This window comes from Limulus polyphemus, unplaced genomic scaffold (assembly GCF_000517525.1).
Source record: "Limulus polyphemus unplaced genomic scaffold, Limulus_polyphemus-2.1.2 Scaffold208, whole genome shotgun sequence".
NCBI classification, from domain to species: Eukaryota; Metazoa; Arthropoda; class Merostomata; order Xiphosura; family Limulidae; genus Limulus; species Limulus polyphemus.
The window spans coordinates 425,963-451,231 of record NW_013665818.1 but is presented as its reverse complement, the minus strand read 5'-3'; the positions used below and the strand labels follow the sequence as shown (position 1 = coordinate 451,231).

The 25,269-nt window shown below is 32.6% G+C and overlaps 1 protein-coding gene across 4 annotated transcripts in view; it reads right to left on the bottom strand.

The window, feature by feature from the left end:
* Nucleotides 1-25,269, bottom strand: part of LOC106478397 (kinesin-like protein KIF21A) — a 117,394-nt gene that overhangs the window by 35,692 nt on the left and 56,433 nt on the right. For all 4 annotated transcript variants that reach the window (XR_002609882.1, XM_022381990.1, XM_022381989.1 and 1 more), the window contains 15 exons: nucleotides 21,853-21,922; nucleotides 21,212-21,436; nucleotides 20,414-20,492; nucleotides 20,063-20,117; nucleotides 15,173-15,370; nucleotides 14,185-14,384; nucleotides 13,605-13,854; nucleotides 13,015-13,085; nucleotides 12,349-12,417; nucleotides 11,770-11,841; nucleotides 9,017-9,142; nucleotides 8,752-8,853; nucleotides 6,044-6,203; nucleotides 5,121-5,169; nucleotides 1,722-1,779 (listed from right to left, as the gene is read on the bottom strand). Coding sequence is in view for 3 of the 4 variants with exons in the window: in XM_022381990.1 (XP_022237698.1) it covers nucleotides 1,722-1,779; nucleotides 5,121-5,169; nucleotides 6,044-6,203; nucleotides 8,752-8,853; nucleotides 9,017-9,142; nucleotides 11,770-11,841; nucleotides 12,349-12,417; nucleotides 13,015-13,085; nucleotides 13,605-13,854; nucleotides 14,185-14,384; nucleotides 15,173-15,370; nucleotides 20,063-20,117; nucleotides 20,414-20,492; nucleotides 21,212-21,436; nucleotides 21,853-21,922 (1,784 nt within the window). In the remaining variant the exon portion in view is untranslated. The remainder of the gene's footprint in view (nucleotides 1-1,721; nucleotides 1,780-5,120; nucleotides 5,170-6,043; nucleotides 6,204-8,751; nucleotides 8,854-9,016; nucleotides 9,143-11,769; nucleotides 11,842-12,348; nucleotides 12,418-13,014; nucleotides 13,086-13,604; nucleotides 13,855-14,184; nucleotides 14,385-15,172; nucleotides 15,371-20,062; nucleotides 20,118-20,413; nucleotides 20,493-21,211; nucleotides 21,437-21,852; nucleotides 21,923-25,269) is intronic.

Here is a 25,269-nt window from a genome sequence, read left to right as displayed (position 1 = left end):
ATGGTAAGAGAAAATGTGTCACATGGGTCACACTTTGGGATATCTAGGATTTTTTTTTAAATATTGCCTTGTAGAATTAATAACTTAAAACTTGTATACCATTAAAATATGGATTATTTGCTAGGATTTTATGCTATTCTAATTGGTATAACATAAACAAAAAGTAGTTTAATAAAATTTTGAATGTAAAGCATTAAAACCTTGTGTCATGTGCAGTAAAAGATATCAGGGGCAATAGGGTTAAAAGGCAAGAATAAGTGACATTTGCCTGTTGTTTGATGTCCAAATAAAAAGGCTTGGGTAACTAGGATGCTGTTCAAGGACTGGTTGCAAAATCATTTTGTGCATGAGATTAAAGAATACCTGACAAAGAAGAATCTTGACTTTAAGGTTCTTCTAGTTTTGGATAATGCTCCTGTCCATGAATCGGAGTCTATAGCTTGCGTTGCACGTCAGTAAACATTTCCTTGTATAGTAAGACTTGAACGTCTTTATTCCTCCTTGGTCCATCTGTTGCAGGATGAATGTGGTATTGGGAGGTAAAAATATTATCTCCACATTAGGATGGCTGAATTGCAGTGTGTCATGGTATTTTCAAAAACGTAAACAAGTTTTGGAAAGATTATAACATTAAGGATTGTATTGATATCACCAAAATGTCATGGGAATAGGTGAAAGAGTACCATAAATGCACGCTGGCATCATCTTTGGCCTGAAGTCGTGAATGATTTCAGTGGTTTTCCGATGGTTAAGAACGAAGTTGCTGATATCGTGAGACTTCCTAAAGAAATCATAGGTGATGTGTTTGATAATATGAGGAGGTGGTTGAGCTACTGGAATCCCATTACCAAGAGCCAACGAATAAAGAACATGAAGCACTGACAGCCTCCAGGGACAGTGATGAAGATTCTGAAGAGACAGAACCCGCTAAACCCATCCTCACAGTGAAGGCTGTGCTCGATTTCCTAAGCAAAGCAGATGAACTCGCAGAAATGGCTGTATACATGGATCCCATAAGGAAGGGAGGCATTAAATTTAAAAGAGGGTTTAATGATATTCTAGCACTCTACAGAGAAACCTTGAAAGATATATGGAGGAAAGCCATACAGCCAGAAATTACTGACTTTATGAAGCCCAAGTCACCCGATGTAATGCCTTCTGACCCCATTCCATCAACTTCTATATCTGCTTCAATGGAGTTTGAGGCAGAATTTTCTGATGATCCATTGGACTTAAACTAACCTCTCAGTCTCCAAATCTATTATCATCATCATTGCAAGTCTTCCTCTCCTCAATCAAAGGTCCTCTTGTTTATCATTTATACAATAAAATGTGGTACTGTATTATTACATTTAACATATTTTCATTTACAGATGTAGGATATCACATGTGAATATTATTATGATTATATATTTTTAGTTCATATACAATACTGTACAGGTAGGGCTTTTCATTTGTGTGTATAAGCATTTATTGGAGACTTAATGCGGCTGTGTTCCTGTATCCCTATTAATCCTATAAGGTATTGAGTTCCTCCAACACAGATTTGCTCAACATGGCTTGCTCAAGGAACGTATCCCCCATGTTGGAGAAGGGCCCATTGTATCAAATTGAATAAAAAAATAAATGGAGAAAATTCCCATTAAACAAGAAATCTCCATCACTATACTTCATTAACATTTTGCATCAAATTCCTTGAAATAATAATATTTCTACTGTACCTTTTCTCTCCTCCCAAGCGTGTCTGTATTCACTGCATCAGACTCCTGGCTTAGACTCCTGTAGCAGCAAAAGACAAGTCAAGGTTGGGGAGAGCAAATGAAAGCCAAACTAAAACAGAGTGGATGTCTCTATAGGAAAACATGCTGGTGAAACAACAGCAAGGAATACCAGAAAGAAGGGAGTTTTTCGTTACTATAAAAAAGATCTTTCAGTCTGAGTGACTGTATGAAGTTGGTGCTATGTATTGAAAAACTGTACCAAAATAACATACAGATAAACTGCAAAGAACATAATAAAAAATAGGTAAAAACTTGGAGAATAAACATTAAAAAAATTCCAAAGAGAGAAACAAACACAAAAGATAGGAAGAAGAAAGATAGGAAGCAGTTCAAGGAAAGAGGAAGGGGACGACACCAACAGTGAGAATAATGGAAGTCAAAATAATAATAAAAACAAGTTAAAGAAGACAGTATAGAAGGGTAGGAGATAAAGGAAACATGTTAATTTCAATACACGAGTGAAGTTCTTCACTTCTAAATTTGAAATCAATAATAGGCGAGGCTTCTTGATTTATAATTACTAGAACACTGATACGAGCACATTTTAATCATTTACAAGAAAATAAATCATAGATCAAAAATTTGTTACTAATTAATAAAAATTACAAACATTTAACTAAAACTACATCAACTTATAAAGACATACCTGAATAGTGATAAATAGAATTTGTATACAATCAATAAAACACTTTGCTATCACCATTGTGTTTATCATGATAGTGACCAAAATGGTTCTGCTGCAACAAACCTACATATGCTATAACCAAAATAAAAACCTTTTGTTCTTGGTTCAAATCTAGTAACTAGCATTTAAGACAATTATGAGACACATCTAACCTTTCGTTAATACTTTTGAGTAAGGGGAATCCATATGAAACAGTATTTTCTAATCAGGAAAACTCAGACACACTTAAATTTCAATAATAATTTTAAACTAATGCTATTAACACTTTCATAACTGAATTGTAAACATTTTATGTGACTATTCAGTAAAGTGGAACTCACAGATTATAGATATGACAGCAAGAATATTATCTTCAGGCCAACTAGGTATTAGATAACATCTGCAGAGAACTTACTTATATAATATAGATGACAATCAGTATTCCAAGAGAGTAAAAATCAGAACAGGTATGCTGTCCACAGTATATACAAGCATGTGATAGAATCACTACACTACACAGAAATTAAAGGTACAAAGGTTTAATGCAAAACTGAGATATTACGAATTATGAGTCTCCAAAGTAAACTTATCTGCACTCTCTAGAGTATAAGAAGAAAACTGTAATCAGGGACTGATTTAAACTTAGCACAAGGCAGTCATACATTTACTAAGTGTCATAAATGTTCTTTTTTTTGGGGTTCCACCAAGAATAAAGATATCCCGAGTCAATGTGTTCAAGAGTTAGAGGCACTTTTTTGAAAAAAAGTATTGCACTTTTGACTAAATATTGCAATAATTTATACCAGTAATAAAAATAACATTGAATTTGTTTTTTAACATGGGTGAGCTGAGCTTTTCAAAATAGCATAAAATATTGTGTGTTTTGAGAAAAGCTAATGTTCAGTTTATTCTACATGTTTTAGAGGACTTGTTGAGATAAAATTCAGGTGCATTTTTAAATAATATTAACAACTGCAACAGTAAAAAAATCAGTTACAAAGCATTACAGTTCATGAAGAATGATCATGTCTTCATGTGAAGATGTCTTTCACCCTCAGCCAGAAATACAGACATAATGGCAAGATGTTTTACAGTAGATCTTCAAAAAATTTTCAAATTTAACCCTATGAACTCAATGAACCTTTAAACCCCTTTCTGCACATGTCATGAGATTTTACTGAATTAAATTCTAAACTGAATTAAACCACTTTTCTATAAACATATTTTTATAAATTACTATTATCAAGTACATTATAATTTAAGTTTTATATTATTGTATTCCTTTATTTTAAAAAGAAAAACTTGAAACTGCAATTCAAACTGCAGTTTTTGCTCTCATGTGATCCACTGTGGTTAAAATTCTCAAGTCTAAAGAGGTCTTAGACAAGAAACTATATGTTCCTAATATAGATGGTCAAAATACAGTTCCAGCTGTCTCTCATTAGCTGGGGGGAAACTTCCAAAAATTCCTCCCGTGTGAAACAAGATTCTAATATTTCTAAGTTTAAGGTCAGCCACACCCACTTGCAAAGTCAAAGCTGTGTTTTCAAGCGACACTTTGAAGTTGAATTGCATGTTTATAACCTACAGAAAAAGCAGATTTCGCAATATTTGGTTATAGCCTGAAGAAACCTCTACCTGTGTATGGATCTGTAGTATGAAATAGAAATTAAGCTTAGTCCATTGTTCTTAGTATAATGTTGGGCAAGTGTTTCTCGCCTTATATGTATTAGTTTGCTAAACAGTTACATTTATATCTTAATTAATTTTGTATTTATTTGTGTTTTATAATGCATATTTGAAATGTTTATGATTTTTATACATTTAACTTGTTGTAGTTTGACTTACCAAAATGTCTGAGCAATATGGCGTCATTTGCGTATGCAAGTGTAAGTGTTTGGAATTTGTGCACGAGACTCACCCAGGCTCACTCTATAATAAACAATAAAGCACTGAGCAGGACATGTTGTGGCTCTTGTGATAATGAATAAAAGACAAAGAATTGGATAGGAAAATTAAAAAGAAACTGTAAGTTGATGATGATATCTGGAGTTAATGATATAATAGAGAAAATGGAATATAAAAATTTACCTTAAAAACTTTTGATATTCATTTAAGAGGTTCTAGAGATTATGCAAATGAAATGTGAAAACTATGAGATAAGAAATAGTATTTTTATACTCAAAATAAAAATCACATTGCATGTGAAATATTAAGATTAAATAATGAATGTTTTATTATAAATAATAAAAAAAATCAAAAGTCACATACCTACTTAAAATGTAAGTATATTGCAATCAAAGGGTTAAAAGTGTTCTTGATCCTCAAAATACAATAAAATATTAAATAGTGCCACCTACAGGAACATAGTCTTATATAAAATCATACCACAGTAATAAGCTAATTATTTCTAATTATATTCTGAATTCAGTAGCATCACTTGTGTTCTCATAAGATGATAGTGGAATATATTTTGATTTTAAACTCAAACTTCTTAAAATTGATACACTTCAACAAACACAACTACAAAGCCATATTTGTCCACTACAAGTGAGAGAAACATATGTATGATAATACAAAAATTAAGAAAACAAAGTTATCTTCAAAACATAAGCAACCACAGAATACATTCTACATTTATTGTTTATTATATTATATAAATATGACTAACTTACCTATCTAAGGGTGAACTTGATCGGGATGTCTCTACACTTTCTAAATGATCTAAAGAGAAAAAAAAATTCAGTTTATATCCATAAGTTTTAACTATAAAATCACAGCTATGAACAAAAGTCCATTAGTAAATTAATACAGAAAAGGCAGAGTACAGTTGGTGGAAAATATGTTAAAACCATTTTTAAGAGCCCAACAAGGTGACTTTCTATAAACACCTCTTATTATCATTTTTATTACCATTACAATATATATATAAAAGATAATTGTCAAGGAAAACCAAACTAGATATGAAATACCGAGTATTTGTCATTTAGTGTTTCTAACATCTCAATACATGTATTAATTAATTTCTAGCATGTAAGGCCAAGAAGAAGAGCTGCTATAACAAAAATTTACTCAAGTTACATTTAGAATGGCAGTGGTAGATGCATCCATTTTTATCTTTGATACGTAGTCTCCAAAGTTTAATTCTTCTACATCAAAGTAAGACTGATAATAATTTAAATCTCGTAACTGTTCCAGTACAAGACATATTGTGTATAACACCATTTCAACTACACTTTATCTGTTATATCTTGCTATCAAGGCTTTTCACCAATAACTCTCTTCTATAAACTGGCATTGTTCTTTACTGAATATGATCTAAATATTTATCAGTATTACTGTGATATAACACTATAATGAATTATGCTTTGCCAGATTCAGTGTTATATGTAACATAACTTAGAATCAAATAATTTAATATCCAAATAATAATTCCCACAAACTTGTCACTGGAGGAAACCTGTACTCCAAATTAGTATTTATGTTTTCTACAACCTTCCAGGACTCCTCTATTTAACAAGTATATTCTCAGATAGAAAGAAATTAATCAAGCAGTTTCTTAAAATTAACTTTAATACAACTTTTTGTTTTAGATCACCTGGTTCTACAGTTGCCATAACATAATTGTATAGTTCTTCATTAGCTTGGTGTAAAACATGCTGCAGAAGTTGTTGCTGAACAGCATTACTGTTCACCACCTGTTTTAGTTTGGCTTCTATCTCCTTCACAATGGTTTCCTTCTGGGCTACTTGGAAGCTCTGAAAAATAAATACCAAATATTGAAAAGATTGTGGCAAAACATTGTATAATATAGATACAACGACATTTCAGAGTTATATTTCAACATGTGTTATTTTGTTATTAGAATGAAAACTCACTAAAATAATTCTCCATTGTACATTTGTTATACAACATGTCATTGCAATAGTATTTAGTGCTTTCTTCTTTCAAGTTACAAAATATTACTGATAGGGCAAATTCCAGGAATTTGGAATAGACCCTGCAACCCAAATTAATGGTTCCTGGATATGTGAGAGTAAAAGTGGCTTTTTTTGCATTATCTTAGGGTACCAAACTTGTAACTTAGTCATCAAACACTGTCAATCAAAGTATATGTAGTACATAAGGTTCCCGATACTCCATAAACATTCCTTAGTGATACTATATATCGAATGATAAAATCTCTCCTCCAACCTACTCAAAAAGTAGCTATACCATCTGTTGCTTAACTTCAGCAGTGAAAATTAGTTCCTAACAGCAAATAAAATAGTGTGTTAGTCTAGTTATAAAGCCATTGTTTTACAAATCAGTGTTTAGAAAGGAAAAAATTTGTATATATACAGTTTCCTAGTAACTATTTGATGTACACTTAAGTTATGCATGTATTGGACTGGCAAGAAGTTTTGTAAACTATGTTTGTTACACTTGAATATCTTTATAGGCTAACACAACTAATTAATTGGTTGGTTGTTTGTCCGGGGCTTTATGGCTCAAAACCAAACAACTGTTAAAAAGACAAAAATTAAGCAAAATACCATAAAAAGTAAAAGGAAAACAATCTAAAAGCGAAACAGTGCCCATAAATATGGGGAAAATTTCATATAATGATAAAGACTAATGGCCTGTAAAAAAGCTAAAAATGATCAATCTGAACAGTTTTGCCATCATCAATGACAGTGTCCAACATAAAAAGTAAACCTAGAGAAAAAACATGTCCAAAATGGTACCACCACTCGCAGTCATAACAACGGCACTAAAGCAACACAAGGGCAATTGTGACCTGAGTGTCACAAAGGCCACACATTAGAGGAGCAGTCTAAGATAAAAGAAAACAATGAGTAATAATACTGTAGCCAATGCATAGCCTAGACATAACTTCCTCCCTCCAATCCTTATGAAAACTAGACAACCAAATGGGAACATTAGGTTTGATCTAGAAAAGCTTGTTATGAAGTTGCTCACTCCAAATCGACTACCAACTGGTGTGACAATGTCAGAGGAAACAGATCAAGCTGTATTATCAATAAGCACGTTCCCATAAATATCGACATCCAGGTATCCAGGAAAGCAGATAAAAATGGATGACAAAGAAAAGTAGACCTGTCATTTCTGAATATGTAAGATAACTGGGTGAGAGCTTCCATTAAGTGATTTCAGGACCAATAGAGAGCTAAGAAAGTCAGTGTATGTAGTACAGTTAGAGAACTTTTTTAGCCTCTAAGTGAAATGGCATACAGCTCAGCAGTGACACAAGAGAGAGAATTGTGTCCATTAAAGTCTTTGAACAGGAAAAAGGTAGATGGTACCTGTTTGAAAAGAGCATCAATAGCTGATTGATCATAATATTTTCCTGGCGACAGGTAAAGAAAACATACAGTGATGGTATGACCCATGGACATAAGGACAGCAACAGTTTCTAATGGCATAGCGAAGAGCACAGATATGGTGGGAGCACATTAGTCAACCAGCAGTACCACACCTACATGAACTCCTCTATCACATAACATGCCATTCTCGTATAATGAAGACTGCCAAAAGGTGAGAGCATTGGCAAGTCATCCAAATTAGTACAAAAACCTTGACAGATCCATTACTATACAGGAGGAGGAGAACTGGATGGAGAACCCTTTTATTTACAACCACAACGTTTTTGCTTAGTAGAAATAGGTCTATCGATCTCCATGGAACCTGCCCTGGGTCAACTGGGCAGATCTCTGTCAAAGGAAGGAGACTCCAGTGACTGAGTGCGTGACCAAATAACAGTCCTGCACCTCAGGACTGATGGCGAAGGTCCCAAGCAGTCAGTGGATGCTACAGTGGGGACAGAGACAGGAGTAGATGTAGAGTTCTTGACTCGTGAATCCATTGAGGGTAGAAGACCCTTTACATGGTGAGAAAACGACTCTGAGAGAGGCATGGAAAGATCTGTCTGAATGGCACCCTGTACAAAGTTGTGGCATGCACACTTTGACCCCTCCTGTCCACATAATGCTAACTTGTGCTCTTTGACCATTTGAAAACAAAACATTGCTCTAAGCTATTCATGAAATTAAAAATTATTGTAGTGCATTATATTTAGTTCTAAGCAAGTTTAAGAGCCAAGCAGTTTTTCCTACCATTAGCAGTTTACTTTTCACAATGTTTTAACATCAGGTAGTGTTTTTGTTATATTATGGTTCTCACATAAAGAGAGAGAAATGTCTAAAGAATATGTAAAGAGAAGCAGAATATTAAAAACAATTTTAACATTGAATACACAATAGAATAATAGTTTATATCATATACCAAATTGTAATTTCTCTTTACCTGGTTGATAGCCATGTTCAGCAGTTTCTGTAAAAGATACCTTGCTTCATCCATCTGTAAATTGGCTAAGACACTGTTTACATCTAAATCATCCAAGTCATCCTACAAGAAGTGACATAAAAATAAATTTTAACGTACAGTCTTCTGACATTATGCAATTTGGAGCACAAGTTTTCATTTTCCAAATAAACAATGTTAATTCATTTTATAGATTAAAGCTCAAAGTATGGTGCACTCTAATATCTAATTGATACTTTATACATACACTCTCCTTGGACTCCTCCATTTGCATGATACTTGTCTGGCATTCAGAGATGTTTTCATGGACATAATCAATGTTGGCCTTTAAGTTTTCAAGTTCATCTTCTAGGTCTCGGATCACTATTTCTCCCTACAATTACAGTTTTAAAACCAACATACATATAGAGAAGTGATACAAAACATTAATTTACAAATTTACTATATATATGACACTTTTCTTTTTGTTTACCAACATACAGGAATATTAAAATTTAGTTATTCTAATAGGACTTGGAATTTAAAGTGAATATGCACTCCTGAAATAAAATTCAATGTATTTAATGAATACCTTTTTTGATGACTTTCAATTAAAAAGTTACAGCAAAAAGCCCAATAATCCAAAAAAAAAGTTTTTAGTACTTACAGAATTAAAAGTAATCCATTCAAGACTAAAAATAAAGCATTCTAAACACACATTGTATTGACAAAATAAAACTTTGAGAAACATTTTTGGTAGATCTGTACTTTTTTGTCATCTCTGTGTACAAATTTAGTAGTTTACCACTAAATAATTGCTAAAACATCTAATTTCATTTCTTCTCATTCTTAATGATTCGATGATATAAGATTATTGAAAAACATATTTTAAATTCAATTTTAAACATGACAAGCTACAATATTTAATACTTTCATCAAAAAAGTAAAAATCTTTAAATCCTTATGAACCTGAACACAACCTATACATAACATCTTTATAGTCATCTACTATCAAATTCATGCACAAGTACCAAAGACCTTTTCATACTTTTATTACTGATGATTGTGGTGTATCATTTAAAAGTATAATGATGTAGTATGTTGTGACATTTGCATCTCCCTCAGCCCATGTCTACTCTAATTCATTTGGTGTATCAGCATTTGTAGTCATCATACATATTGTAACTTAATCTCAATCAAAAGTTTTTTATATAACAAAACCAACATCTGTGCATTTTACAATATTTCACCATGACTTATAGATCTTGTTTGTTGTTATAGCACTATATGGACTCCAAAACAGGAACAATCTCTAATACACTATGTTGTGAATTGAAATCATTAATAGAATAAATAAATAGTTTGTTAAAAAACCATCCACAACAAAGCAGGAATCATTTTATAGATCTAAAAAGCCACATTATTTCAACTTCACTGCAAATATAAATGGTGTTTCAGTTATGCTTTTCACTGACATCTGATGAATTCTGGCATTAAACAAAAGACTTCTGACTAGTGACTTATGTTTACTCAGATAGTTTTTCCTTTCCTTAGACAAATAAGATAGTAATAATTGGGTGTAAGAAGGAGCTTCCATACCAAAATGCCAGATGTATAGAACTAGAAAAAGTTATGTGACAGTAATGGAGTGAAAGTAGCCAATTATGATCATCATTGTCATTGCATGGCTCAGCAGTAGCTAAGCCATCTCTTTGCTCCCTGATGTTTGTTACAATTTTTAAATGTCCTTCAAAAACTGGCATTTTTCATAATGAGTTGTCAATATTACACCATTTTCACAAAGAGTTTCATACATTAAATAAAATGTTTCAGGTTTTATAGACTCTGAAGACTCATGATGTCCACAAAGTCGTAACACAGTTATGATCTTGGAAAACACATGACAAGTGTTATCTACTTCTTTATTATTGATGCACATATGCACAGTTTATCTGTTCAGTATTATTTGTTTTGCCCAAAAGTTGCAGTTCAATAGCATATTGCATAAGAGAAATTGAAGTTTGTGTTTTGAAGATCTTTTTGACAAATGTTTAAATCTTTGAAACCTGATTTTGTCCACACATTTACACTGCTGAAGAGTAAACATGAATAACAATATAAAAACTTCTTGGAAACACTGGCAATTAAACACTTTTGCTATTCACTGTAAATGTCAAGTCCATGTATCCTCAATACCTTCCATCTATTTCTGCATAATTAAATAAAGCTATTTACTGTAAATGTCAAGTCCATGTATCCTCAGTACCTTTCCATCTGTTTCCACCTAAACAAATAATGCTATTTCCTGTATCCTCAATACCTTTCCATCTATTTCCACCTAAACGCAAATAGCATTATTTATTTAAGTAGAGTAGATGGAAAAATATTGAGGATACAGGAAATATAATTATTTGTTTAGGTTGAAATAGATGGAAAGGTATTGAGGATACATGGACTTGACATTTACAGAAAATAGCATTATTTATTTAAGTGGAAATAGATGGAAAGGTATTGAGGATACAGTAAATAGCATTATTTGTTTAAGTGGAAATAGATGGAAAGGTATTGAGGATACAGGAAATAGCATTATTTATTTAAGTGGAAATAGATGGAAAGGTATTGAGGATACAGTAAATAGCATTATTTATTTAAGTGGAAATAGATGGAAGGTATTGAGGATACAGGAAATAGCATTATTTTGTAAATGTCAAGTCCATGTATTTTCAATACCTTTCCACCTAAATAAATAATGCTATTCACTGTAAATGTCAAGTACATGTATCCTCAATACATTCCCACCTAAATAAATAATGCTATTCACTGTATCCTCAATACCATTCCATCTATTTCCACCTAGATAAATAATGCTATTCACTGTAAATGTCAAGTACATGTATCCTCAATACATTTTCACCTAAATAAATAATGCTATTCACTGTATCCTCAATACCATTCCATCTATTTCCACCTAGATAAATAATGCTATTCACTGTAAATGTCAAGTACATGTATCCTCAGTACCTTTCCATCCAATATTGCTCTGTCTCTTTTTCTACAGACTTTTTCTAAAGAATGTCCAAGCTTCTCTCTTTCCTACAGAAAAGAAAATCTGATTATTATAAAAAAGACACAGACTCCACTACTTGTTTCATTTAAAAAGAACGTTTTCCTATGATTTTCAAAATTTCAGCCACAAATAGCCACTAAAAAGAAAGAATTAATATGTATTATAATATTCATTAATAAAATTGTTTGTGTCTTAAGTACAAAGCTACACAAAGGACTATCTCTGTTTACCTCAAGTATATGAGCTTGATATTTAGTATTATAAGCCTTCAGATTTACAGATGAGCCACAAGGGGACCATTATAAAACCCTATAGCAATGTTACTACACTCATTAATTTTTTATTAATTTATTAATTACATACCAGTTCACACATGAAAAGCTAAAAATCACACTAATAGTCACATTGTAAATAAATATTAAAAGGTGAATGCAGTTTATTATAATTAGCACTTTTACAAATACCGGTTTCAGACTTAGTTCTTCAAGTATATTATTTTTGACAAAGAAAATAAAAATAACTTCTGAAATTACCTGCAACCATTTTTCCATTTCTCGTTCCACATTTGAGACACTCTGCTTATTTAAAGCCACCTTCATGATCTATGGAAACATAGTGATGAAGTTACAGTTAATATAATTGTATGTTTTAGTTCATAAAATGAAAAGCTTCTAAAATTCTTCTAGATGTCCTGAATGTTAGTAAAATTGTTCAAAAAAGTTTTGTTGAAAAAATATAACTTCTGATTAAACTTTGTTCACACTAATCTACATTCATTGATGAACAACCTATCAGAATTGATGGAATCTTCAAATATTTCAACCCTAGAACTTCAACAATACAAGAAATATTAGATAATTTTAGATGTAAGAACAATGAACTGTAAATTTGTGTAGCAGAAATAACGTTAATTGAAAACCTAATCCTAAAAAACTATTTTGTACTGATCAACACTTAAATTAACATTTCTGTGTACAAGATTTCCTTTTGCATTATACACAAGTGTTAATCAAAAATGTTTAATAAACACAAGTTTCACTTGATACAGTTTTATTCATTAATAACTGATTTCTTTAAATAACTGTATGAAGTTTAAAGCATAAAACTTCCAGAAGGTGATCAAATTATTTCCAAGACTTACACTAGTCTACATGAAAACTTTAATAAAATAATGCTACATATGAGCAGGATCACCTTACCCTCTTTTCTAGATGCTGCCACTTCTGCTTAGCTACTTTCGGAGAAAAAGGAAGACTTCTTACAGCAGATGCTATAACACATTAAATTAATATAAGTTCAATAAAGAGTTCATGATAACACCAAAATAATTCCATATTAAACAATACTTCTAAGACACATTAAAAAGGCTAATTTTTAAATATAACATAACAGTTAGTTAAAAACAAACTATTATTAGAAATTTTAGGAAATTAAATAAACCCCATAATTAAAAGCATGATCTTTCAATGATATTTTTCTCCTTGAAACTTAAAGTTCCATTACAGTTTCTTAGCATGTCTAAAGAATCCACATAAGCTAAATTTCCTTTCATTTAAATGAATGACAGAACAGTTTTCAGCCTCAACATCATTTTTCTTTTTCTAAAGGCCAAAAATTTATTTAACAATAATGCTCAAAAAATCTTCATTAAAAACTATAGTATACCATTACTTTTCTTTTAGTTTATATTTAAAATATTTTTCAGACAACAAGAGTAAAAAAGTTCTCTCATGACAAGTTACTTTAGGATGTAAATTAAAAAAATTCTTATATAACATAGAATACTTACAATGCCTTGCCCATCCAATTTTTCCTGCAACCTTAGCAGACATAGGTTTATTCCTTTTTCTTAGGACTAATACCTCCTCCTGTTTCCTACGTAACACAATTTCTTTCATTCGTTTTTCTGCTTCTAGGGTTCGAATCTTGTTTTCATGCTTTCGACCTTCCTTTCTTAGTTGTGCAATCTCTTTATTCTTACGCTGTTCTTGCATCTTATGTTTCTGGCTTTCATCTTTCATTTTGTTCACTAAACGTACCTACATAATGTATTGTATCATTTATCAAGAAACTAGTAAAGCTGAATATCCATTTCATAAATTCAATGAAAACAATTTACACTTTTGCCAACTTTACTAAAAACCAGTATTAATCTTGCTTTATAAGTTAGAATCATAGTGATTTTTATTCTTCAATACATTTCAAAAGAACAAAATTAAAAATATCACAATGAACTTTTATATAAGTTAGTTACAATACAAATAAAAAAACATTATATTAAACAATATTTGAGAAAAAAAACATCTTTTTTTTGCCACAAAGTTTCTAAAGTTTTATATAATGTGATGAAATTAAGTAGTAAATATAACCTTGGCCTTTTTCATGTCTACAACTTCTTGTCGCAGCTGTTTTAACTGTCGTTCATATTGAACTTGGTTCTTCATCAGGTTCGCATGTTCCTTCTTTGCTGATTGCATCTTCTTTAACTCACTCTGAAGAGCACCAATTTTCTTCTCAAATTCCTCTTGTACCTTTTTAATTTTATCATGTGACTGCACTCCTATACCCTCTAAGTATTACAAAGCACAAAATTAAGCTTTCAACAACTATTTCCTGCTGTATCATGTTTATGATATTACAAACAAAACTCATAATGATAATCATCTGAATGAAAGAATGTTTAAAATTATTGGCTCAATCATGCTTTAAAAATAGAACTACATATAGAATATTTAATCTTACATGCTATATGTATCTGTGTATATATATATATATATATATATATATACCCTCTGTATCTGTTTTAGAGCTTTCATCTTCAATTCTCTATTATAAGAAGGAAATACACAACACTTACTGCTGGAATGTAAAAGTAACAAAGAATACAACAACTAATATCAAAAACATTTTATTTTATATTTGAAGATTAATTTCCGTGGACAAATATTATTTAATACTATAAAACAACTAGTACATCTAAAGAAGTTACAACTAACCAATAAATATAAACTGCAGGATTTTATTCTCAAGAAACAACATTTTGAAAGAACAAAAAATCACAACTTTACGGTTACAACTCCAAAAAATATAACATCTCATAAATTTGCTGTCAAAAAAAAAGTCATCGTTTTACAAATTTCATTACTAGATTTCTGTAGCAAACAGTTGGGAATTCACTGGTATTTGGAACTCAGTTTTAAAAAAGTAACTTATATTTAGTTTAAATGATATAATTTCTTGTTTGCCCTTAAGTTTGATAAATACTAGTATTGAAATTCATTATTTCAGGTTAACCCATACATGAACTACAAGATGAATTTACTGTGCATCAGAGTTTTGTTTCACAAATTCACTTACTTGTCATGTTTGCTAGAACTCTGTCTCTCTCTAGCTCTGTATCTTTAATCTTATTCTGTAACTGCTGCAGTTTATCTTCGTAATGCTGTCTCATTGTTTGTAAGCGACGTTGGCTGTTCTCTAACTCCTCAATCAGTTTTTGCTTGATGCTTATTTCACAAGTCAAATCAGCCAAATCTTCATTATAGTCCTCTGGTGCTGCAACATTTTGGAAAATTGTTAGAAACACATACAATAAATCAAACAGATCTGAAAAATATAAGTTAAAGTTAACATTTTTCTTAACTGAAACTGTATTTCCAATAGATACTTACATCCAAACACAGAAATTTATTTTCCTCTTGAAATTACAATAATCTTTCTTATAGACTTGCATGCAACCAGTGTTGTGAAAACTCCCACCTAAAATTCATGTGAAATTGGGCCACTGCATGATGACCTATAATGCAGCAAAAACCCCCACCAACAGGAGTGCAACACACCTTGCACAAATACTCCTTTTACATTCGAGACCAAAATATGTCATTCTTTGATGAGGCCACAAATAAAAGTGCACCAGGGAGGATGAATGGGAATGTGTATGGAGGTAAATAACTATAAGAAATAAATTTTCAATTAAGGAAAATGTTAACTTCCAATAAAACCATTCATCTCCATACACAGAAAGTTAAATCCATGGGTGCACACCTCAGCCATCAGTTTCTATTGGTCAAAACCAGCTCTGGGAGAAGGGCATTTGTGATAAGTATCCATTCACAGTTCCTCTATGGTCAGACACTGCAGGCCCCTCACCAGTCACAAGAGGATAGCACTGTGTAGACATGCAAGTTTATTGGACACAAATAGTACTGATACCTAAATAACCATAACTCAACTATCAGATACTATGGGCCCCTTGCTTACTGTGAGAGTAAGGTGCGTGAGAAGTACATCAGAGTTGGATATGAAACAATATCATCTACTCTGCCATCAGATACAAAATGTTCAGGCCATTGCAGAAGTAGGTATTATGACAGACAGACAGATATACGAGCATGAGATAGTGAAATGTGTCCAAATTCCACCTGGAGATTGTGATGTATTTATATACAATGGGGTGATTTGCACAACACTCCAGAAATATTCTTGCCCCACTTCTCACTGTAGAAGGACCCAAATCTTGGCCCTCAGCGTTTAGGTCCCAATTGATGAGGATTCTCCATGGTCCACCACCCCAATAGCTGGGAGCTTATAAGTGGCAAGGGTCTCCTGTGCTCCACTCAAAGAGGAGGGATTTGTGTTAGGAAACACAGAGAATGTGCATGGATCCCCATCAGGCAGCTGCCAGAAAGGTCTTTTACTGGAGACATTACAATGGGTGACCAACCCCCCCCCCCCCTTTTTTTTAAAGCCAACAAGCATGAGTCAAAGAAGTTTGCATATGATCAACTCTGGGGATAGCTTTTTCTATGATAATCTATGCAATGAGTACAGTTTGGACCGGACTGGAAAAAGTTATATACAAATACCAGGAGTAGAACTCCAGTGATCTCACAGTGGCACTGATCGTACCAGAGTAGATGGTCTGAATGCTTTCTGCTATCCTGGCCTTATGTGAATTCTGGGTGTGAAGCAACATTAGCTGCTTTATGGGATCCATAAGTAGAAAATTGTAGGGGAAGGATAAGTAAATGAATACTTACACCCATTACCAGTGCAGGATTAATTGAAGAATGGCCATTAGTGGAAGGCTATATGCTACAAGAGACAAAACAGCCAGATGAGTGAGAGAATTTAATCTGAGATGCTAGCCCAGCAAAAGAAGGGGGAAAAGCTGAAGATAGGAGACATATACACGACGTATGAGCTGGCAGATTCAGTCTGTAATTAGAAAAAGAGAGAAGACCTGTATAGAGGAAATGTCCCACATATGAAAGGAAAGTAAGAGGAGGGAGGGTGTGACAAAACACTGTTTGGCCTGGACTGGACAAGAGCATCTTTTTCAGAACTGAAGGATCACTGAAAAGAGAAGTTGATTGAGGGGATATTGGAGAAAAGAAGTGACCATGTACCCTGCCATAGATTACAAGGAGAAGAGAAATAATGAAAAAGCATGAAGAAATAAGGGTGTAAAAATTTGTACAAAGGCAAGTAGGAATATGACGTGTCCTGAGAGAACGGAAAAATCTGAAGCATTTATGGATACTAAGCACTTTCATGTATTCAAATGCTTCACAAAAATTAAATAAGAGATGAAGAACAATTCACAAACTATAAAGCCTCTGAGAACAATGCATAAGTAGGAGGAAATAGTGTGAGAGAGAACTCCTAAGCTGATAAAAGGTCAAAAACTAGGCAAAGAACCATTAACTGACATAGCATTGGATGCTGAAAAAAAAAGAGTAGCTTGGATGAATGGAATTCAGTCACAAGACTGGTGTTTACATACCAAACAGAGCAAAGGCTATCTAGAAAGTTTACATTAACAGGGGGGGTGGAGACAGGACTTTGATTTGGTATTGATGACACAAAAATAGTGCAGTACAAGTGAATAAGCTGCTGATTCACGGACTCCTACTATAACCAATTTTGAAAGAACTCTGGTTTTGGTTATGGAAAAGCCCACGAATGTGCAGAAATTGTCCAATGAAGTGTCAGACCTACTTGTAGGTAGATACAAATACTATTTGAACATTCACAAGAATATTAAACAACTTCATTTAAAAACTTATGTATGGAGCTGAAAAGTCAGTTCTCCAGGACCAAAGAAAAGTCTCCTAACCACACTGTCAGTCAGAAATTGAAAGTCTGAAAAGATATTGAATCTCTCAAGCCTGTAATGAAGCCAAAATGCCATCTCAACCTCGATGTAAGTAATGAATGCTATGTCTCTTGATTGAGTAATGTAGTTAATATATAATGATGAAAGGAACTTAGAACTTAAGCATGCCTGAATATAATCCTTCTCGTATTCCAACTGAAAGTATGTTGAGTATAATAAACAGCTTGATCAGAATTATAGAATATGTGCTTGATGAACTATATGAGTATTTACTGTAAACATTGTATTTTGATTTTCGATATATACATTGAATACTGATTGTGTTTTTGGAACATCAGTCTCAGAGACAATTCTTTATTCTAACTGTAAACTACCTTGAGTTAGTGACTTGTGTACTCGACTAGCGACTGTATACCTGGACTTAATATAAATCTGATGTGACTGGTGGTAAAGACAAGCTACAACGACTAGCTTACACAGCCTGCCTGTTACACATCTGCTAGTGGTTCAACAGGGACCCAAGTATGAGCATGGAGAACCACAATGATAATCCAATCAGGCAAGAACTTGGAAGGGAGAAATTGGATAAGGAAGGAAGGAATGAAAGAAAGTAGAAAGAGGCAGAAAAGAAGGGAATTGTGACATTAGGAAAGGCAAAAGGTGGATGAAATGCTGCCCAAGAATACAAGGTAGAAAAGTCTTGTAGATCAAGAGAGGATCATCCCATGAAAGAGAAGGAATATGTGACAATGTAATGAAGTCAAAGGGAAGTGGAGAAAAAGAGACCAAGGTGAAAGGTATATCCCATACAATGAAACATGGAGGTAGCAGGGAGGGGATGACAGGAGTTGACAAGGGGATAGCTACATGATTGAGGAGATGAACTGGGCAATACTACAATCAATGAGAAAAGGATGCCATATCCAGAAGAAAGAGCAGTGTGTGAGTGTGGATCAGAAAAGATAGAAAGTTAGGAAGGGGAAGCCAAGGCTAAGACTCAATGAGGTGGAGTAATAGAAACAAGGTTGGGAAGACTGTGAGGGGGCCACCAGACTAAACCTGTAAAGGATGTCCTGAAACTGAGTAAGGACCTGACATGTTAAGGAATAATAAACAAAGTCCAAACATTAAGTCCTATGATCTAGGTGTTAATGAAGAATAAATTATATCTATATAACAACATTTATGTTTACCTGGTAAGGACAAAGCACAAAACAGTGGGAGCTAATTGAACCCTGCAGTAAATGCTGGATGTGGCATTAATAAGGGAGAAAAAAGGAAACAATTGGTAGAAGGCTTACATAAGGAGAGAAAGTATTAGGTGGAAAGTTGCTCAATTTCATCCTCCTTAACTTCAGCTACAAAATCTGTGAAGGGAAATGTGTGGCAGAAATGGCCCAGGTGGGAACATAGACCCCACTGCATAGTGAACAAATTATGTTACTCTTCTTCTTACTGTATTTTCAACCTGACCTGAATGGCACCTTGTGCAATGTGATGGCTGTCACAACCTTAACAGGCAAAACTTCCTAAATGTTGGTAATATTTTTACTCACATCAGCAGAAAGAGGAATTCACATTAATCTATGAATTCTTATTGAAAGATTGAAAATACAAAGTAAAGTTTTTGAAGTAGGTAGTTTAACAAGTCTCATCAAAAACAGACATGTCTAAATGCAACCATGCTGAGAAAAATAATGACATATATTGTGTGTGCAAATGTAGAGGAAGTATTTGTGCAAAGATGTGTGTCACACCTATTAGTAGAGGATTTTGCTGAATGATAGGTCATCATGCAGTAGCACAATTCACGTGACTTTTAGATGAGAGTGTTCACAAGGCTGGTGGCATGCAAGTCTCTCAAGCAGATTACAACAATTTCAAGAGAAAAATAGCTTTCTGTGTATGGAGGTTGGTATTGTATCAGAATCCAGTTTTCACTTTATTTTTTAACAATTGCACAATCATTAGTTAAATAACTCAACATAAAAGTATGATAAATGCTTATAACATCATATTAAAACACTTGATATTTTAAGAATTTCTAGTGAAATTTACTGTTATCAATTTTTTGTATTCATCTTTTAAGATGTTGAATATTCTAGAATAAACCTTTTCTCTAGTCATACCAGTATCCTCTGTATCTGTCTCGGAACTTTCATCTTCTTCATTTTCTTCAATTCCCTTTTAAAAACAAGTAGTAACTTATTACTCAGTACATAAAAGCATTATTTGACAATTCTGCTAACAATAACATTAAGAATAACTTTTCACTGGTGAACAGTTGAAAATAGACTACAGGAAGAAATGTTCTTTTTAAGTCAATCATTTAGTATATTTTTGAAATGTTATGGTTAAACTTTTCAGTAAACAATATTATAAAACTCTTTATTAAACACACTTTCAGTTTATTTCAGTCCATTTAAAATAAAACTCAAAACATTTTCATATGATTTTTCTTAACCTCATAAATTACTTACATCCTGAATCTCTTCATCTTTCTCTTCTTTCTCCCCATCTTCTTCAACAGTGTTATCACTTACTCCGCTTTCTTTTTCCCTAAGACAAGAAATATTACCAAACCAATTAATCATCTAATAACTCCTAAACTTATGATGTGTTTTATGTTATCAAGTGCTGAAGAACCTTCTTTGGAAATGCTAAAATTTAGTGATTTCTTAATGAAAGGATACATAAATATGAAAACATTCAAAAATATAATGTAATTTACCTACATTGATTTCGTTACATTTGGTCTTACTCATCTTTACACTAATTACAGATAGTAATTTAAGTATTTAGCTACATGATATAAATGTTTAGCTGTAATTTCACCCACAATGATAATGTAAGTCTTTCACAACCACATAGAGATTAATTAAATTTTCCAGATAGTAAAAAAAAACAAGTTTACTCAAACACACAAGCAAACAAAAACAGAACTTCATAGAGTGAACAAACTTACTTATCCACTTGAGAGCCATAGTGAGAAAAGACTAAACTACATAAATATTGTAACTTAAAAAAAAATCAGTGTTAAAAACAATGCAATGAAGAGTAGAAGAAAAAATTATCATTAAAACTGTCTTCCGTTTCTTTTTTAATATGTGATATATATAGTATGGTACTGATTGAACTCAAGATAAATGTACCATATATTACAGCTGAAGTCAGAGTCAACAATGTTTGTGTACAACTGATGAGAACAGTAAGTATTTATTATTATCCACATAAGCAAAGCTGCTAATAAGATTATGCACCAATTTCAAATGATTTACCCAGTTTCTTTTAAAACCTTGGTTTTCTTTTTCAGCTTCTGTACATCTCGTTTTGCTTCAGTTAAAAGTTCATAGACAGATGTTGGCTCAGCATCAACTCCAATATCATATTGGCCTACAACAGATACAGCAACTGAAGTTGGACTTAGCGGCTGACGAATTGGTGATCGTTGGACACGTCTCCGAAGCTGAGTACACATCCCTTCAGACTCCATTAACTTAGCCCTATGAAGGTAGAACCCACAATATATTTTGTCTTTATGTGTAAGCTGTACCACAGTAACAGTAACTTTTATCTAAGAACAGAAATGTTGATTATTCTTATATATATATATATATATTCTATTTTATATACAAACAGCATCTTTAAATGCAAAATTTACCTATATAAAAAATACTAAAATCATTTATTTCTTGCTTTTTTAGTTTCTGAGATAACTGAGAAGTAGAAGCTTAATGAAATATCAAAGTCTTTATCATTAAAAAGGCAAGATTGTATAAGACTCTTAATACAGTATTTTATATTAGACAAAGAATTGCTTACATATAGAACATATGATATTGTAACTTCATGTGAAAACAGAATACAGAGTACTATGAAAGTTAATTAACCAAAAATACAAAACCTACAGCTTATATACCTGAGATCTTCTATCTCTCTGAGATAGCCTTGTATCATTCCTGTAATATCTGGCTGTGATGAACTCTCTCCTATGATAGAAGATTACAAACATTTTGTTACTCTATGTTAACTACAAATTCACATTCTGAACAAGATTAACACAAGAATCACCAAGGCCATCAATTTAACAGTTTTCACTTATAAAATTTAAATATTTTTGTGTATATGAAAAAATACACTGTTGTCCCTTCAAGACTTTTCCTAAATCTGTGTATTAAATACCCTGATGTTGTGTTTTAAAGGCAGAATCACGGAAATAAAAAACGTTATAATCACTTTTCCCTAAAATCACCAATGGTCCATAAATCTGAATGTTGTTTACAATACATGCTATTATCTATAACAACATACAGTTCAGTTTTTTGTTGTTTTTTTTTATTGCAAGTAGACTACAGTTTCAGTATAGATACCTTTTGTTAATTCTATTTACAACTGAGCTCCCAGCTCTTTGAGTACATTAGTCTTTGCTTATATTTTGGCCCTTTTAGCATAGTCTACCTATAATCCAATCAATTCCTGTGAGAAGTGGCATCTACTGTCTGTTGATTTAAGTATATATAATAACAGAGAAACTGACAGAAACTCAAAAATGGCTCAAGGAAAACAAATGTATGCTCAACAAGTGAAAAAGAGGCTCAGATGTAACATTTTTTTTCAGAAAATGATTCTGATGCATGGAATGTGAATGATTTCAAAAACAATGACTCCTGGATTTGTGAAACAGATAGTCCTGTAAATGAAAATGAGGAAAGTGCCCATTATCATCAAAACAACTCTACAGATGCAGAAACAATGGAAGGATGGAACAACTTGGGAAATTACGAATCCCAGTATTAAGGCTGCAGAAAGACATGCTGTAAAAATGTTTCGTCAGAAACTCCAGGTCCTACACAGTATTCAAAATGCAACATTGATAGCCCTATCAGTGCTTTTCACTTATTGAATGATATGTGAATGACACGCTACATCCAATAATGTACTAAAGCAGAGGTTTCAAAATGGTGATTCCTGGAAAATATCTCCGGAGGAATTACAAGCAGTTATTGCACTGCTATACATTCATGGAGCCTATGGTGGCAAAAGCATTTACCTGGAGAGCATTTGGTTTGCACAATGGGGAATTGCATTTTTACAGAAACAATGCCAAGGAATCCATTTTGAGAAATACTGAGATTTTTTTGTTTTGACTTCAGAGCAATGAGAAGTGCCCAACTTCAGACAGACAAATTTGTCCTGTTATTGGAAATTTGGAATGTCTTCATTGCAAACAACACTGTATGCTACATTACTGTGGATGAGCAACTGTTTCTTACAAAACACAGGACACAATATATAGCAAAAAAAACCATACAAATTTGAATAAAGTTTTAGCAGCAGATATTGCCTCAAAATACATTCTGAATGGTTTCCCCTACCTGGGCGAAGATGAAATCTACTTAGCTGGTCAGAGACTAGCAGACAGTTTGGCTGATGGCAACATACTTATGAAAAGGGAGGATGTGACTACAGACCATTTTTTTTAACTTCACTTGAATTGGCAAAAAAGTTGCATAAAAAAAATACAGACTAGTTAGAACATTGAATAAATTAAAGAGAGTTTCCACCATCTGTACTAAACTTACAACCAGAACTATACATCAGTAAAATTTTGAAACAGTGACTTTGCTACATTGTCTGTTTACAAATACAAGCCAAGGAAAAATGTTTGTATTCTCAGCTCTTTTCATATGTCAGTTGGCATTGAGATTACCGAGAAGAAAACCAGAGGCTGTGCTTTTCTACTATCAGATAAAGTACAGAATGGACGTTGAAGACCAGATGGCACATCAGTAGTCAGTAAAAGCTGGTTCTTGTTGGTGGCCAGTTGTTATATTTTACAATGTCATGGACCTGGTAGCCATCAATTCCTTTGTCTTGTATAATAAATAATATCAGTAGGAGGGGATTTCATCTTGAAGCTAGACTCAAAGCTCCAACAAAAACACTCAGTAAAAGCTGGTTCTTGTTGGTGGCCAGTTGTTATATTTTACAATGACATGGTACACAATGGATGTTGAAGACCAGATGGCACACCAGTACTCAGTAAAAGCTGGTTCTTGTTGGTGGCCAGTTGTTATATTTTACAATGTCATGGACCTGGCAGCCATCAATTCCTTTGTTCTGTACAAGAAATAATATCAGTAGGAGGGGATTTCATCTTGAAGCTAGACTCAAAGCTCCAACAAAATTACCAAGCATCTCAGCCTGAATCTAGTGAAACGTGTAAAAGAAAACAATGCCAGGTAATTAACTGCAATAAAAACAAAACTTCAGATAAATGTTCCCTATGTGAAAGAAGTGTGTATAGTAAAAGCACAGCAATAGTTAAAAAGAGTTTCATCTATGTAAATTATGTCACTAAGGCTAGTTAATAATGGGAGTCACGTACTTTTATAAAACGTTTTTTACTAACATACACTGTTTAGAATAATTTCCCTATTAGTTTATATTGAAAGTTTTGTATGTACATAAATCTGTTTATACACACTTACTAACTTGTTTCTTTTTATATATTTACTTCATCATAGTATTTAAATTACTGAAGTTTTGTTTTGCACAATTCTTCATTTTAACTCTCAATACAGGCTCAGTCAATTTGACCAATCACACGACCTCTTTGTACTCGTTTAAAGTCTTTATAGATTTAATAGTTCTATCTTTCAATATAGTGTGTATATCTTCACAAAATTTGGCAGTCTTTCAGTTAATATTACAAGTCTTTCACATACAAAAAAAATCATAAAAAGTGAAGTATTTTTAATAAAATAAAATAAAGATTTGTCCATGAATATATTGAGTATTTGTTTTGAATAGTCCGTGTGCACAGTAATTTTAATGTTAAGACTGAAAATACTTTTCTCATCTCAAAAATCTCAAATTTCCTTTTTTTAATCCAATCCCTAAAACCTTCTAAATGCATTTCAAACGCTTTTTTCAGTAAAACTTTATAGTTTATCTGTTATTTTCTCTATCCTATCTCAAAATGAGATTGGTCAAATCAATCGACCTCGTAACCACAAAAAAAATAAAATAAAGTGAAATAAATCTAAATTACCCATTTTTTCTTTCTAGAATGACTTCGAATTGAAACATGAAACTACATTTGTTTATACTAAATAGCTCTATCTTTGTAACTGTATACATCTATCTATAATTAAATTTTATTCTTATATTGCCCTTTGAACCATGTCTAACTACTATCCACACCAATATAAGTTGTAAATCACTCGGGGAATGTGAAGCTCACATTATGCTAACGAATTACATTACTCACAAGCTACTACGAGCTGCTCACATGTGTGCCTCATGAAACATTTTTATTATAATATTATTATTA